At 43.6% G+C, this 15,831-nt stretch overlaps 1 protein-coding gene across 2 annotated transcripts in view; it reads right to left on the bottom strand.

Moving 5' to 3' along the window:
• Window positions 1-15,831, bottom strand: part of LOC102446651 (vascular endothelial growth factor receptor kdr-like) — a 213,741-nt gene that overhangs the window by 77,612 nt on the left and 120,298 nt on the right. For both annotated transcript variants that reach the window (XM_075940855.1, XM_075940856.1), the window contains exons 10-11: window positions 14,817-15,000; window positions 8,594-8,708 (exon numbers count right to left, since the gene is read on the bottom strand). In XM_075940855.1, the coding sequence (XP_075796970.1) occupies window positions 8,594-8,708; window positions 14,817-15,000 (299 nt within the window). The remainder of the gene's footprint in view (window positions 1-8,593; window positions 8,709-14,816; window positions 15,001-15,831) is intronic.

Raw genomic sequence — 15,831 nt, 5'->3', positions numbered from 1 at the left:
AAAAAGAATCACTTCATACATAATGCAGACATTTCCACAGATGTTCATCAGCTGTTGTCCTATACGGTTAAAAAAAAAAAAAAAACAGGCTGAACAAACATCACCACCATTAAACATGTCTGTGGTTGGCCAGGAACCACAGGTGGAAATTAGGAGACTGATTCCATCCTTTTTGAATTAAAATAATTTGAATGTATAAGAAAAATGCACAAAAGGACAATGCACAAAAGGAGGGTGAATGTGGGGAGTGGAATGAAACTGAGCAAATGAAAACATATAGGTAACATAGGGGAATGGAGGCCTAACAGTGAGGCCCGTTGGACTGGAGTCACCTCTGAAGATGAAGACCTGTCACCTGAGGAGTCTGAAAAGGAACCAGGGGGAAAGCATTGAAGGGTCTAATGGAATGATCCTACATTGGTTGCAGGGAAGAGCTAAATGATCCAGTGAGTCCCCTCCATTTCTTCATTTCTATGCTTAATGTATTCAATTACCAAAGACAGACCAGGAAAATTGTACCAGGACTAGAAGTGTCCTGGCCATGCAGTCATCTGCTGGATCCAAACTTTCTCCCTATTTTCCTCTGAACAGAACTTTTCAGATAGAATACAGTGTTCTCTGCTGCGTTTTAGCGAAGCCAAATCATCAATTACTTTGAAAGGGCACACATTCGTTATGATGTTGACGCTGATGAAAGGTGGCAATTTGATACTTGAGAGATCATAGTTTTCTGGTGTCCTTCTGTGGCAGCCCACTCAGTTCAAGCTTCCCCAACATATTGCCCCTTGCCAGCGTGACTAGCAATTCAGCTGTGTGTCCAATGAAGCCTTTGCACCTCTGCCAAGACTGGGCATAAGTTATCAATGACAAGATACTGCAGTAACAGTTGTACTTCGGATACTTTTGCAGAGGGAGTTGGCTTGAAACTCCCCCATCAACCACTACACAGAGCCCACTAAATGCTGTCCAGAGAAGAACAATTTCTGACCTGCTTGGGCTAGTTTTCAACCCACACCACAGAAGGGTTCATTGTCTCTTACATAATCCCTGAGAGTATGTCTACACGACAGAGTTTTTTTGGAAAAATGGCCATTTTTCCAAAAAAACTTCAATTATGTCCACGCTGCAATCTTGTTCTTTCGAAAGAAAATCGAAAGAACAGAAGGGTTTTTCCGACATTGGTAAACCTCTTTCTACAAGGAAGAAGCCTTTTCCCAATAGAACTCTTTCGGAAAAAAGCGTGTGTGGACGGGGAAGAGGGAGTTCTTTTGAAAGAAGAGGAAAGAGGAAAAAGCACAAGTGCCCTGGTGGCCACTCCATCCATAGTAATCACAGCTTAAATGTGAGATAGCATCCATTTAGTGTGGACACTATCTTTTGAAAAAGCAAATCACTTTTTTGATGTGCTTTTGTGGGGAGAGGCTCTCTTTCAGAAGACGTTTTTTCAGAAGATCTCTTCCACAAAAGCTTCTTCTGAAAGAAGCCTGAAGTCTAGACATAGTCTGAGTCATGCAGCCCCTTTCATTCAAGTGACACATAATTAACTAATAAATAATTGTTGTAAGAGCTAGTTAATGAATTAAGTTTAAAATCTAATCACAAAAGAAAAGCTCTCTAAATAACAGCTAAGGCAAGTACAAGAAGACACTGCTAGGGGAAAAAAATGGACAGGAATAGTTCAATACATTCCATATGTTTAATTGTGTAATGTGTCTGCACCGACTGAAAAAAAGAAGATGCTATTTTAGGGGCAGCCAAGATGCATTCCACAGTCACACAACACGAGTGTCCTAAGACATTTTGTAGCAAGTACAGTGTACTCAGCTTTTTCTTTATGCTTGAGTAAGCTGGAGCCAAGAAAAATAAATAATTTTTTCTATCCTTTGTTTTCAGTTCTTTGGTCTCATCCCTCCCTCTTCTGGCTCTAGTTAACAATTCTTCTCTCTTTTGCTCCATTAGTTACATGTGGGCCAGGATGAGAAGGAGAGAAAGAGGGTGAAAAAGTGATCAGCTGTCTAATGCTGGTAGCAGGTAGGGAAATTGGGTGGGGGGGAGGAGAAGGGGAAAGGAGATGGCTGGAGAAAGATGAAATTAGCAAGAGCTGCACTTGAAATCCATCATAGAATTTATTCAGTTAGCTCTTTATTCAGCCAGTCGGAGGGCAATTGTATCATACCTCTGTTTCTTTGTTAAAGCTGCTCTCTTAATTGTTCTAGGCAGATTTTAGCATGTTCATTTAAAAGCCAATACAGAAAGGTTTAAGGACTAGTGATTAGATATATGGTCAGGAAGTTGACTGAAGACTGCCAAGTTCTGTTCTCAGCTCTGTGAATGATTAGCTCTGTGTCCTTGGGCGACTCATTTAATCTTTCCATGGCTCAGTTTCTCTGTACAATGACCATAATGCTTTCCTATCTCACAGGTGTGTTGGGAGGCTTCCTGATTGTAAAGAGCTATGAGATTCTCAGATGAAAGATGCTGAATAAGCACAAAGCACTATCATCATGTTTATAAACATGGGATTAAATAAAACTCTCTCACTGGTGATTTATGCATCATGTGATTGTTTGGCTTACCCCCGAGGGCCCTTTCATATAAAATAGTCTGTACCAAACTGTACTGTTGGCCACTCCTATCGGGGGCCGACAATCACGCTTTGTTTGGAAAATGACGGAATGGTGCATCGTTGCTCTAAAGGCCTGGCAGTCTATTAGCTTGTGGTGGTTCTGGGAAGACCACCAGGTTAATTAGCAGCTGTCATTTGGAGCAAGGAAGCCAGTGCTATTTGCTCTAGGCATGAACAATCACCACAGGCACTACCGCTGCCTTGTTAGACCCACCTCTGCTGTGAGTAACCTTGACTGGCCCTGGCCCTAGGGGGCTGACTGGGCCTGGAGCATTCCCATACTCCTAGAGCATCCCAAGCATGCTAGCAGGCCCTGTGTTGTGCAGGAGTGGGGAGACTATTTTTGCATCTCTCCCTGGGGTTCACAAACCAACCAACCAACTGAAAGTGGGAAGGGTGGCCCTTGGCTTGGCTCCTTGGAGCTCACCGGGCTCTGTGAGAAGCAGGTTAAGACACTCAAAGGGACGTTACAGCCACACATTGCCCTGCAAACAGGAGCGCTCAGGAAAGGGCTGTGAACTGCCCGCTGCATAAGCCAGAGCTTACAATTGGCTTCCTGGAGTTTGGATGACAGAGTCAGAAATCAGGCATACAACGGCTACGTCTGCACTGCAGGTATTCATTGGCAGACAGTATGCTAATGAGGTGCTCATTTGTCGTGCTGTCATTTGCATATCTCTGCCGATGCTTTTTGCACAAGAGGTTTTTGCGCAAAAACAAGCACTGTAGACGGGTCCATTTTGCACAGAAACCCCCTTTAGCATAAGATCCTGTATACCTCCTTTTTTGAGGCATAAGGGATCTTGCGCAAAAGGGTTTTTTTGTGCAACATTTTTTTGTGCAAAACTGCTTGTTTTTGCACAAAAACCTCTTGTGCAAAAAGCATCAGCATAGATATACAAATGACAGTGCGACAAATGCTAATGAGCACCTCATTAGCATACTCTCTGCCAACAAACTTGCAGTGTAGACGTAGCCTGACTGTTCACACTGCCCTGCCCTACAGACAAACCTGTTGCTGATTTTGGAAGCTCATTGGAAATGTGCACGCAGGCGGGGTCATGTTTTTAAAATGTCTCCTTAATTGTTCAGCTGACAAACTCCCCTGCAACTTCATTCCTGTATCGTGCACCCTTGGAATTCCCCTCATCCATCTGTGAAAAGGAATAATAACAAAAGCTTTACAACCCACAAAGATAACACGAGACTGCCTTGATTTGTGTGTGCAAGACACTTAGTGATCCTTGCAAGACATTATTATGAGATGGCTGGATGTCTCAACTGGAAAATATCATTTCTAGCAGCCCAGAATTCTCTAGCACCTTGCTGGGTGATTGGTTTGCTAATGACTCAGGGAAAACTCAGGGCTTAAAAAAATGCATGAATGCCATCACTAAAGTCCAAAACTCCATGCATCTGATAGAGAGCAAAAGTCTGATTTTAGGGCAGCAACCCCAGGAATTTAGAGGGTGTGCGGTTTCTGCACTGTCAGCAGTCATGGTCCTAAAATATTAGAGCAGTGTTTTAAAAATGTCACTGTAGAAATTTGATTCTCTGCAGGTTTTTAAGAGCCTGAAATGGAAGGAGTCTGAGACAGAATGTAGCAAAAAGCTGGGGACTAGGAAAAATTCACCTTCCCCTTCGCAGCAATTCAACTATGGCAGGACATGCTCAAGCCACACAGGAAAAGTAACCAATTTCAGCTAATCCCAGCTTCATAACAGTCAATAAAAGCTGGGTTAAGACAGTCTCCAACATCTTTGTTATTTCTTCTGGCTAGTCAAATGCAGATGAATTACTTGATAGGACATGGTGGGAATGGATTGGTCTATTTCCTGTCTGTTTCATTTCTGGTAGGAATAACTGTGGATAAAAACAAGGAAAAGTCTGAAGGCTACAAGATTTCATCAGTGTCTTTTAAAAATTCTGTCATTTGTATTCTATCATCTAAAGGCTCCACTTAACTCAACATAGATAGCCTTGGCCTTCACAAAGGGGGTGGGTAGGATTGTCCACAATATAAGCTGGAAGACAGAGTGCTGAAATCTGAGATTCACATAAACCTAGCTTATTAATAAGAATAAATCTTAATCAAGACACCGAGTTATTAGGAAAGACCTCAGAATGACTTTATAACCAGTGGGCCAGGGGGAGATAGAAATGAAAGAACAAATCATAAATTGTAAAATAATATAATTTATAAATGTATCTTTTAAAGAACATTTAATAATGACATTTAAATGTGTGCATAAAAAGGGTGTGTGCTGAGAGCTTGGGAATGCACACAGACACAAACACTTCAGCAAGACTGCAATCTAGAAAGAACAACAAAGGCCAGAAAAGGGCTACCACAAACTGGGATCAAACAACAGCTGCAAAATTGTTTTAATAATCCCAGAAGAAGAAAAGAAGTTTTCTTACCGAGACAACAACAAGAGGCATCTTTAGAAAAATAAACTTGTGTGGAGGAGGCTGGATCTATGTATCCTTGTCTTCACTACCATGCTAAATCGCCATCACTGCAATTCATGTGGCGGTGTTGATTGACTGCATCTGGTGAAGATGCACTACCTTGACAGGAGCACATTCTCCCATCAATGTAATTAATTCACCTCAATGAGAGGTGGAAGCTGTTAGTGGGAGCTGGTCTCACATGGATGTAGCATGATGTAAACACTGCATTATGTCGATGTATTATTGCCCACTCTGAGAAAGATCTTCAGACTATCCTGAATGTGTCTGCTGATGTCTTGGTCTCACCCTCAACATCAAGAAAACCAAAGTGCTCCATCAGCCCTCTCCAAATGAGGTACCATGCACCCCATCTATTAAAATCAATGGAGAGGCACTGGAAAATGTTGATAATTTTCTCTACCTTGGAAGTTGTCTTTCATCCAGGGCAGATATTGATGTGGAAATCCAGCATCGTCTGAGCTGTGCCAGTGCAGCCTTTGCTTGTTTATGGTACAGGGTTTTTTAAGATCATGACATTAAAACAGACACCACACTTTTTGTCTCTCAAGCAGTCATTCTCCCAACACTATTATATGGGTCTGAAGGCTGGACAACCTACAGACAACACTTGAAAGTCCTTGAGAGGTATCCCCAACACTGCCTCTGCAAGATCTTGAAGATGAAATGGGAAGACAGGTGCACTTACATCAGTGTTCTAGAAGAGGCAAAGACCACCAGTATTGAGCCAATGATCCTTCATCAGCAACTTTGCTGGACTGGTCACATTGTTCAAATGCCAGATCATTGCCTCCCAAAACAGCCCCTGTTTTCTCAGCTGAAAGAATAACACCATAACGTGGGAAGGCAACGGAAGCCTTATAAGGATTTGCTAACGGATAACTTAAAGAAGTGCAATATTGACGTTGACTCCTGGGAGACACTTGCCCAGGATTGCTCAAAATGGAGACAAGTCCTACGCAATGGCTCTCTGCATTTTGAATTTGCCCGCCGACATGCTGAAGGGGAGAAGAGGTGCAGGAGCAAGGGGAAAGTGGCTTCTAGTCATCAACAGCCTCCTGATGTACCTGGAAACATCTGTCCTCACAGTAATAGAAATGGTGGTTCAAAGATCGGCCTTATCAGCCACCTGAGAGTCCATAACTCCCATGGAAGATGATCATACTCATCAACGAGTGATCGCTCATCATACTGTCGATGTAGGTTACATCACCTTGGGAGCTGACTTTTTCACATCCCTGAGCAATGAAACTTATATCCACTGTAGACAAGGCCTTGCTAAGGCACTTTATATAATGTACCCGAACACCTATCTATACTAATCTGTCTACATTTATCTTCACAACACCACCTGTCAGGAGGAAACTGCTATTATCCCAGTCCTATAGAGAGGGATCTGATGCACAGAGATAAGTGACTTGCCCAAGTCTAACTCCTTAATCACTGGACCATCCTGCTTCGGATTGTTTCAGGAGAAGAGATGGGGGCCAAAGATCCTTCTGCTTTTGGTTCACTGCTCTGAATCCTGCTTAATGAGGAATGCTGGTTGAGCAGAAGCTTATGGGAACTGAGGCAGTGGTTTCAGCCCATGACTACTGGACAGATGATATCATTAAAGAAAGCACCTTTGTCAATGGACTTAGGATGCCAAGGACTGAATGAGCCACAGAAACTGTACTAGACAAGGTCTGTTCTGGTTGGAGGCTGGGGAAAGAATGTGCCCTGTGCTGCCCATGCTATTTCTGCTCTGAGGAAGGCTTTGATGCTGCCAACTGAGCACTTTTCCCCAGCACAAAATACCCTCCGATGTCTGTCAGACCCAAACACTTCAAACTATTACCCTGATCCTGCTATCTGTTCCTTGTCTGGCAACACTTACACCTGCGCTGGTGCTCCATTGAAGTAAAAGGGGCTCTGCTTAGCCACAGAGGGAGGCTCAACTGCATGGCTTTGACAGCAAGCTCAGAGCCTGCAATACAGGGTGAATATTCATGAAGGGCAGGCACTAGGGATGTCAACTTGTAGTCGACTACACAATTAACCAAGAAGCCAGGACTTATCGGTTAATCTTGTTGACTACACACATCCCCCCTTTGCTGCTTCTACATCAGAGGCAGCGGGGGGAGGGGTGGGGTGGAGCAGGAGCTGGTGCCCATGAGGAGCTGGCTTTAAGCAGGCTCCCCATGAGCACCAGATCTGCCTGCCTCCTGCCCCCATGCTGCTGCCTCTGATAGAGAAGCAGTAGTACGGAGGGGGAAGGGGGCAGGCTGAAGCCGATATGCGTGGGGAACGGGCTTGTTAAAAGCTGGTTCCCCCTAGCACCAGCTCTGTGGTGCCACCTGCCTCCCTTACAGCTGCCTCTAACAGAGGCAGCAGTAGGGGGAGGGATAGGAGAGGCTGCTGCAAAGCAGCCTCCATCCATAGTGGCCTGGGACCAGCCTCTATCCGCGGGGAGCTAGTACCCCCCTGGACAGGGGCTGTTGGCATCCCGTGCTGCTGCCTCTGTATTAGAGGCAGCAGCACGGTGTGGCAGGCAGCCTGTCTGCATGGGGAGCTGGTTTTTAAACTGGTTCCCCTGGTGAAATGGCTCCTGCCTGCCACCTCGTGCTGCTGTCTCTAATGCAGATTTAAAAAGGGCTTTCAGGAGAATGTAAAGGTTGAGGTGATTATTATGGGGATAATAATGCTTCCATCTTTCACAGGTGTACTGTGAGCATGGTGGTGAAGTGCATTCCAGATACAAAGGGCTCGGTAAAAGAGAAGTATTCTGGGGGCTTAGAGCTGAGTGCGAGTCACTCCTGTACAGAGCTCTCCTTACATTTTCTCAAGACTGACTGAGACTGAAAGGTTTTTGACCTGCACGTGTTTGGACAGTTTTAAGCAGGGCAAATGACATCACTGCCAGAGTCTAACATTCCTAAATTGCAGAGATTTGAAAAATGATCCCAGGGCTGTGGAATTTAAAGCATGTCAGCAGTTAGGAAAAGCAGCGCTTGAGATATAGGAGACAAGGGAATCCTTAGGATGTATAGGGCCCTACACAGTATTATTAAACTGGTGCCCCTATGCCCGATGGCAGCCTGGGGAGATGATGATATTTTAGAGATGCAATTTTATAATCTTTAGCAACACCCTTATGAAATAGGTTTAAAGCATATTCTAAACTAAGGTCCTGTAGACTAACACAGTAAATTCAGCAACTTACAGTATAACCCAGGGTGTGTGTGTGTGTGTCATTACCATTGAGAAGGCTCTTTCACATGTTCATTGTTCTGCTACTAGCTCTGGCAGCCTTTTTCACTTTTAAGTTACCCAGATCCTCTCTGGCAGAAGCAGAGCCAGAGACCAGAGACATTAAGAATCAATGGTGCCCCAACATTTTTGGTGCCCTACACAACTGCATATCCTGCATGTAGATAAGGATGGCCCTGCAGAGACAGTTACTCTGTGTGAGTGCAGTAGCTGCTCCAAGAAACCCATTACTCTGGGACATACCTTTTTTTTATCTTCATATTTTTTTTCCTCGATGCTCTCGATTTTGTTGCCCGTGGACATGCCTGCCCCACTGATGTTTTGCTGAATGACAATTCTTTGCCTACCTTGTCTGCAGCTGGAAATGGAAAGAGAGGGTGAAATTGAAAAACAAAAACTTGCTGTACATAGTCTGTATAGGAAACATTCAAACAGAGGTGATCTCTATGGTTGCATCTACACTGCACCCTAACTCGAAAGAAGCTACACAATTTGAGTGATGCAAATTGCGCAGCTTATTTCAAGTCAATTTCAAAATAGCTTATTTCGTAATTTGTACGGTCTACACAGTGGCAAATTTCAAAATAAACCGCTATTTCAAAATGTCCCTTACTCCTCATGGAACAAGGTTTACAAGGATGTTGGAATAGTGAGACCATTATATTTCGAAATAACAGATGCGCTGTTAAGATGCGGGATACCCTGAAATATTGCCACAGTGTACATGTAGCCTATCTGTGCAGTGCCTCCAGATTTCTTAAAAACTATTGATGATAACAGACTGTCTCCTTGTGGAAATGACCATCAGTACATCTCATGCTCATTTTGGGGTCAGGTTTAAATTTGGGTTAAACTTTGATCCAGCTAAATCATTTTCTTATGTGGCTTAAATAAGCCAGACCACATGTCTAAAATGTGGACTCTATTTTAGAATGCATTAAGAAGAAAGTGGGTGAGTCCCATTCACAATGGCTGGTCAAACAGTGTTAGAGACCAGATTGGCTTCAGCATGGTTTCAAAACTGTATCTAAAGACCAGAGCAGGAGTATTTATAGTAAGATAGTCCTGTTAGATGATAAATAACAGAATTCTGCAACCAGAAGGCAAGCAGACTGACTCTCCTGGTCCCTGGGTAAGGTATGGGGGGAGTGGCTCTATATTCCTGGAAGGGGGCGGAGCCTCAGATGGAAGGGGTGGGGCCAGGGCAGCTGGCCATCAACGCCACCTGGGCCGCCCCTCCCTTATCACTGACTGGAGCACACCACCTGGTGTAGCACACCACACAGGGTTCCAGCAGTCCAGCTGGGAGCTCCAAGCCCCTTTAATTTGCCAGGACCTGGGATAGTTGCTCTCCGTTCCCCCTCCCCATCCCCCACACATCGCCGGCCTGGCAACCAGTGAAACATCCCCAATGCTCCAAGATCTGCAAGTGATATTTCTATAAACTGAGTCCTTGAGATTTTTGGATAGTCCTGAACTCATGTCTGATAATCCATTTTAAATATCTATACGGCCCCTTTTATTGCCACAGCAATGCTGTGGGGCAGGACATTGCTATAATCCTTATTATAACTGAGGCACCAAGAAGCTCGGTGACTGGCCTAAGTTCATTCAGGAAGTCTGTGGAGTAGCAGGGAACTAAACCAACATGGCCCAAGCTAGTGCAGCCTCCTTAAGAAACTCTACACTCCCCATGAAACCGCTAAAGACAGAGAGTACGAGGAAATTAAATTCAATCATAAAACTGTGATTTGCAAAACAGGAGCTACACCTGCAGATCATTATAGTCATAACTCATTAAAGATATCAGACACTTCCTGTTAGATTCTGAAATTAGGAATCCCACTCGTTCAAACAGTGGGAGGTGAATGATGACTTTTAATACCCCTACCTAGAAAATTCAAGTAGGATAAATAAGCGAGGGAAAGGGACAAGAACGGATGCATGTTTTCTTCCACAATGCTAAGGACAACAGAAGGAAAAGAAATAGAGTTTCTAGTCATAGTAGTAAAGCAGACTGAAAATTAATGTAATGTGTTTGCATACATTCAAAGAGAGCTTATGTCATCCTAGGGTGTATAAACAGGAGTGTTATACATAACACACGGGAGGTAATTGTCCTGTGCTAGGTGATATTGGTGAGGCCACAGCTGAGGCATTGTGCCCAGTTCTGGGTGGTGTGCTTTGGGAGACATGGACAAATTGGACAGAATGCAGACGAGAGCAACAAAAGTGATACAAGTTTTGGAAAACCTGACCCATGAGAAAAGGTTAAAAAAACGGGGCATGTTTAGTCTTGAGAAAAGCACATTAAGGGTGACTTGATAACAGACTTTGAATTTGTTAAGGACTGTTATAAAGAGGACAATGAATCAAAATTATCTCTATGTCTGGTGAAGGCAGAAAAAAGAAATAATGGGGTTAATCTAAAGCAAAGAAGATTTAAATTAGATATTAGGGAAAACTTTCTAAGAGTGGTTAAGCCTTGGAATATGCTTCGAAAGGAGGTTGTGGAAGCCCCATCTTTGCAGGTTTTTAAGAACAGGTTGGGCAAAAACCTGTCAGCCATGGCCTAGTGTTATTTGCTTCTGTCTCCGTGAAGGGGGCTGGACCAGATGACATCTCAAAGTCTCTTACAGCTCTATATTGTCTTGATTCAATGATATTAGACAGAATAGGGTGCTCTTCTTATTAGTTCTGAAGTTTCATCGCAGATGGCACTCTTCAGAAGGCTGGCTGGCTCAGGGGTCTGGTATCTGTGCTGATTAGGGATCTTTTTTTTACATGGTTGCCCATTTAAATCCAGCCCAGGATGGAAGTGAATGGAAATTGTTTCCACATGATTGATGGATGAGTAGTGCATTCAATTCAGATCCTAAGAGAGAGGGGTCTAGATTGCAAAATCAACACACAAGACAGAAATCTACTCCCTTGTTAGCCGTTTCAGCAGAGATGCCAAGGTTTGGATGACCAGGGATCCTGAACTTCTGCCCTCAGTCTTAGAGGCCATTGCACCAGAAATAGATTATAGAAGGTAAAACTTGGTGCAAAATAGATCTGACCTGATTTTCAGAGGTTCAGCATACCCATATATTCCACTGATTTGCTCAGGAGTTGTGGGTGCGGTTCTTGTGACAATCAGGCTCCCAATAGATAAGACAGCCTGTGTAAAGTGCACATTGGGGCTAAACTGTTTGTGCCAGGAGATCACAGGACACGCTTTGGATCAATAAATCTGTACTAATAGTGGTGTCTCCTTACAGCACAATATAGTCGGAATGTGCATTGAGTGGCTTTGCAAGTAACAATTCCCTGAAAAAACTGCGTAAGGCAGGAGCTCAAAGGAAACAAATCAAATCACAGCTAGACTTGGAGTGAACAATGACAGCACTCTGGGACTCCAGCTACAGCAGTGAGAGAGAGAAGGAGCGGAAATGAGACAACAGCAGGAAATGAGGGAGGGTGGGGCGTGGATCATTTCCCACAGGAATCCTCCTACAGCTTCTGCTGAGGAGAGATAAGACTGCCTTAGAGGCCAGCAGAGGCAGACGCCACTCTGCAGTTATATTTAACCAGATAACATCAGGGACGGAATAGTTCAGGGAGTTGGGCTGGGTTATGCACAGCCTTTTGTATTCAGGTTACGGGTTCGAATTTGGTCCAGGTTGGCAGTAATGCCCCAGAGTTACTCACACAAAGTGACTGCTGTTGGTGAGAGGTCATGAAATTAAAATGCAGGGAAATGTAGTTGAAGGTTGGCATCTTGCAATCCCAACCTAGATGCAGAATCTTGCAGGTGAGCTGGTGCGATTTCCATCAGGGTGCGTGATAACATTACCCTGCAGTATTCCCTCTCCAGTTTTATGTAAGGACCTGTCTAAATACCTTCAGTGATGGTGCTTTGAACACCCTCCATGGAAGCCTAGTGCAATACCTATCTGCTCTAGCAAAGGTCTAGCAAATTCCCAGCTGTTGTTTTATTCCTGGAGAGACAATGTGTTTGTTGGCCAAATGCCAAACCAATTACCCAGCTACGATATACCAGAGTTGTTGACTCGAGCCTCTCAGCTTGAACTTGAGTCCGACTTAAGTTGCCTAGGTGACTTGACTTGAGACTCGACACGGGTTCATTGTTTGTGACTTGAGACTCGACTTGAGACTTGCTAATTTTGTTAAATTGACTTGGTGAAAAAATTGTCCGAAAATGCCGATATTGATGGCTTGTACAAAAGTGACTTGACATTTTTTATATTAAGACTTGAGACTCGACTTAGGACTTGACTCGAAAGTGACTTTAGGGACTCGAGACTCGACTTGGACTTGACAATGACGACTTGAAGACAACACTGCGATATATGTTCGCATGGGGATGAACACGGGACTGCTGCTGATGCTTGAATCTTGGGACCCTGGTGGCTGCTGTTCCAAGTAACTCCATGGGTAATTTCCTTTTGGCAGCAGGTACACTAAAATGGCCTTGTCTGGGAGATGCCCTTGCCACCTGTCCATGCCCGATAGCCTGTCGCCAAACATGTCCTTGAAAAAGCACTGAAACAGCAGTCAGCATTTCAAACATTTTCCACGGCTGCTTTTCAAATGACAGCAGAAAAAAGGAGCTACACAGCATATTTCTCTCCTCCTTCTTCACACATCGGCCTTTATCTTCGAGGTGGAAAATCTGGCCCTAGCCTTCTCACTGAAGAAAAGGGTTAAAGTGCAATTGGAGTTGTTACCTTTGGCTCCTGTATTTCCCTTCGGTGCTCACCAGGGGAAACACTTACCATTCAGATCTGAGCCCGGGCACCTCCCCATGGATTATTTTGCTAATAGCTCAATAGGAACAAAGGAAAATTCTATTTGTCTAATCCTCATGAAGCATTTTGTGTTTCACTCACTTAGTTCCTGTTTGCTGGATTCTGACTTGCCAGCTTTCTTCTGCTTCTACAAACTCTCATGCTGACTCTAGTTCTTTAGCAAACAAATGTTCACAGCAAGGCACTCAATCCCTTGTTGCACCTTTCAGTATGTAATAGAGAGCTGATGTGGATGAGGGACTATTCAAAGAGCACTGAAGAAGACAGCTCCTGAGATTCAGGTTAGACATACGGGACTTCTATGTGAAACTGAACCTAAATCCTTGAGAGGTTGTTCCATCTGTGGTTGCTGAAGGGATAGAAAGAGGCTCTTTTCTCTGTGATTGTTTGATTTCTACACTTAAAAATAATAAACCTTTTCTTCAAAGCTGCCCTTGCTAGTTGCTCACACAAATCTGCCATTTCCTTATCAACTATCCTGCATCCAAGGATGCACAGGAAAAAACTACAGCTAAGTCAAAGGCACACTGTCAGGTTAAACAGAATCTGGTCTAATTCTGTTACACTAAGGTGACCTGTCACTGTTCTAACAGTAAAAGAGACCAAAAAAATTGGCATAATTTATAGCCTAAGCAGTATAAAATGGCCTTGTAACAGAAACATCTATTTATCAAGCATTTTTCCTTAGCTCGGTTGCTAATAACCCAGTAGACTACTCCAGCTAAAATCCAATTGACTTTTGCTCTTTGTAGTGTTATTTTTTGCACCTCTATTTCTTGGCTCAAACAATGCAAATCAATAGAATTAGTTTCACTTTTGTTTCACCAATAAAAACCTGGTGGAGCTCAGACACAATGAAATGATCCCCTTTGGCCCTAAAATCTACGAATCTTGTGCTTTTGGGTTGCAAACTCTGCAGGGGATTGGTTATTTGTTTTAAAAGCAGCTATTTCCATTGGAATTTAAAGATTCATGAACTTCTCCATCGGTATTTGTAGAAGTTTATTTTTACAAAATCTAAATTTTGAGTAAAATGTGAATTGTGAGTGTCCTTTCAAGGTAACTAGTCCTGTCTGTCTTCACTAAAGAACACAAGATGCAAAATTCCTGCCCATAATATACTATTATATTTTATGGAAAGAGTGAAGAGATTATATAGCCTTCCCTGTCCAGATCATAAATATGAACCCAGTTTGGTTTCACAGTAATCACCTATTCTTTGGTGGGCTGCATGCTATGAGTTGTTCGATTTCAGAGCAAGGTTCTAATGGACATAGAACCCAGCACCACAGCTGGCATTAACACCCCCCCCCCCCCCAGCTCCAGTGCCTTTTGAATGAATGGCTAAACTCCCATTTGCTTCAATAGTTCAAGAAACATTATTTTGGATGGTATACTCAGCTGAGTGGCTAAGGGCTGACTCTCCAGGTCAGGTATATAATGGGGATATGTGGGGGAAGCCTGCATTGTGGTTGTCCATACTGTGGACAGATGACTTCAGCCTCCAAGATCTCTGTTGCCCTTTTAAAAGTATAAAGAAAAGGCACTGTTGTGATAGCCTGATGTTAAAAGTCATCATCTTCACAGACACCCAAGCATATTGGCAAGAGAAGTTATCAGAAAGAGAAACTCATGATTTGTAACCAGCTCACCTGGAAAAGCGAGTCCCAGGGATGTGCACTTCCAGCGTCTCTGCAGGGGTGCATGGCTCCCATTCCCATGTGATCTTGGGGTCAGGAATCGCACTCACAGTGCACTCAAGACTGTGTTTGCTTCCAAGGTTCACTTGCACAACCTTGTCAAAATCCGTCTCCTTCTCGTAGATTTTGGGTCTCTCTTAAAAAAAAAAAAAAAAAAAAACAACCCACACAGTGAGGTGACCAATATTGACCATCCAGAAAGTGGAAGCAGTGTTGTGGGCTGGGCGGACCTGGTCTCTGTAGGGATATGAGCTGCTGTAACCAACCAGTGAGGTGTGCAAAGACAAAAAGACTCATCCAGAAATGGTAAGGAAATGAGTTGGGCACACAGTGACCATCGATACTGACATGGTTCCCACATAAAAGGTGTCACTAGCCAGAATGGGTCATGAAATTCTGTACAAAATATGTAAACTCCACCACATTCATCAAAGGCCATGAACATAAGTTACACAGTGAAATTCCCATTGACTTCAACAGGCCTGGGATCACGTTGTTACAAGGTGATTATTCCTTTCCCTATAGGCAAAATCTGGTGTTCTCTCCTAGTTCTTTTATTCTGCTGTCCAGACTTTCAGCATCAGAGGGTTAAGAGAACCTTTCAAACAGCTGGTGGTCTGGAACATTGATTATCCATAAGTTTGCAGATGATACCAAACTGGGTGGGGTTGCGACTTCTTTGGAGGATAGGGACATAATTCAAAATGACCTTAGCAAGTTAGAGAAATGGTCAGAGGTAAACAGGATGAGGTTTAATAAAGAGAAATGCAAAGTGCTCCACTTAGGAAGGAACAATCAGTTCCATACATACAAGATGGGAAGCGACTGTCTAGGAAGGAGCATGGCAGAAAGGGATCTAGGGGTCATAGTGGACCACAAGTTGAATCATAGAATCATAGAATAATAGGACTGGAAGGGACCTCAAGAGGTCATCGAGTCCAGCCCCCCGCCCTCAAGGCAGGACCAA

This window comes from Pelodiscus sinensis, chromosome 13 (assembly GCF_049634645.1).
Source record: "Pelodiscus sinensis isolate JC-2024 chromosome 13, ASM4963464v1, whole genome shotgun sequence".
Lineage (NCBI taxonomy): Eukaryota > Metazoa > Chordata > Testudines > Trionychidae > Pelodiscus > Pelodiscus sinensis.
The sequence above is the reverse complement of the archived record's forward strand: the minus strand, read 5'-3'. Positions and strand labels throughout refer to the sequence as shown.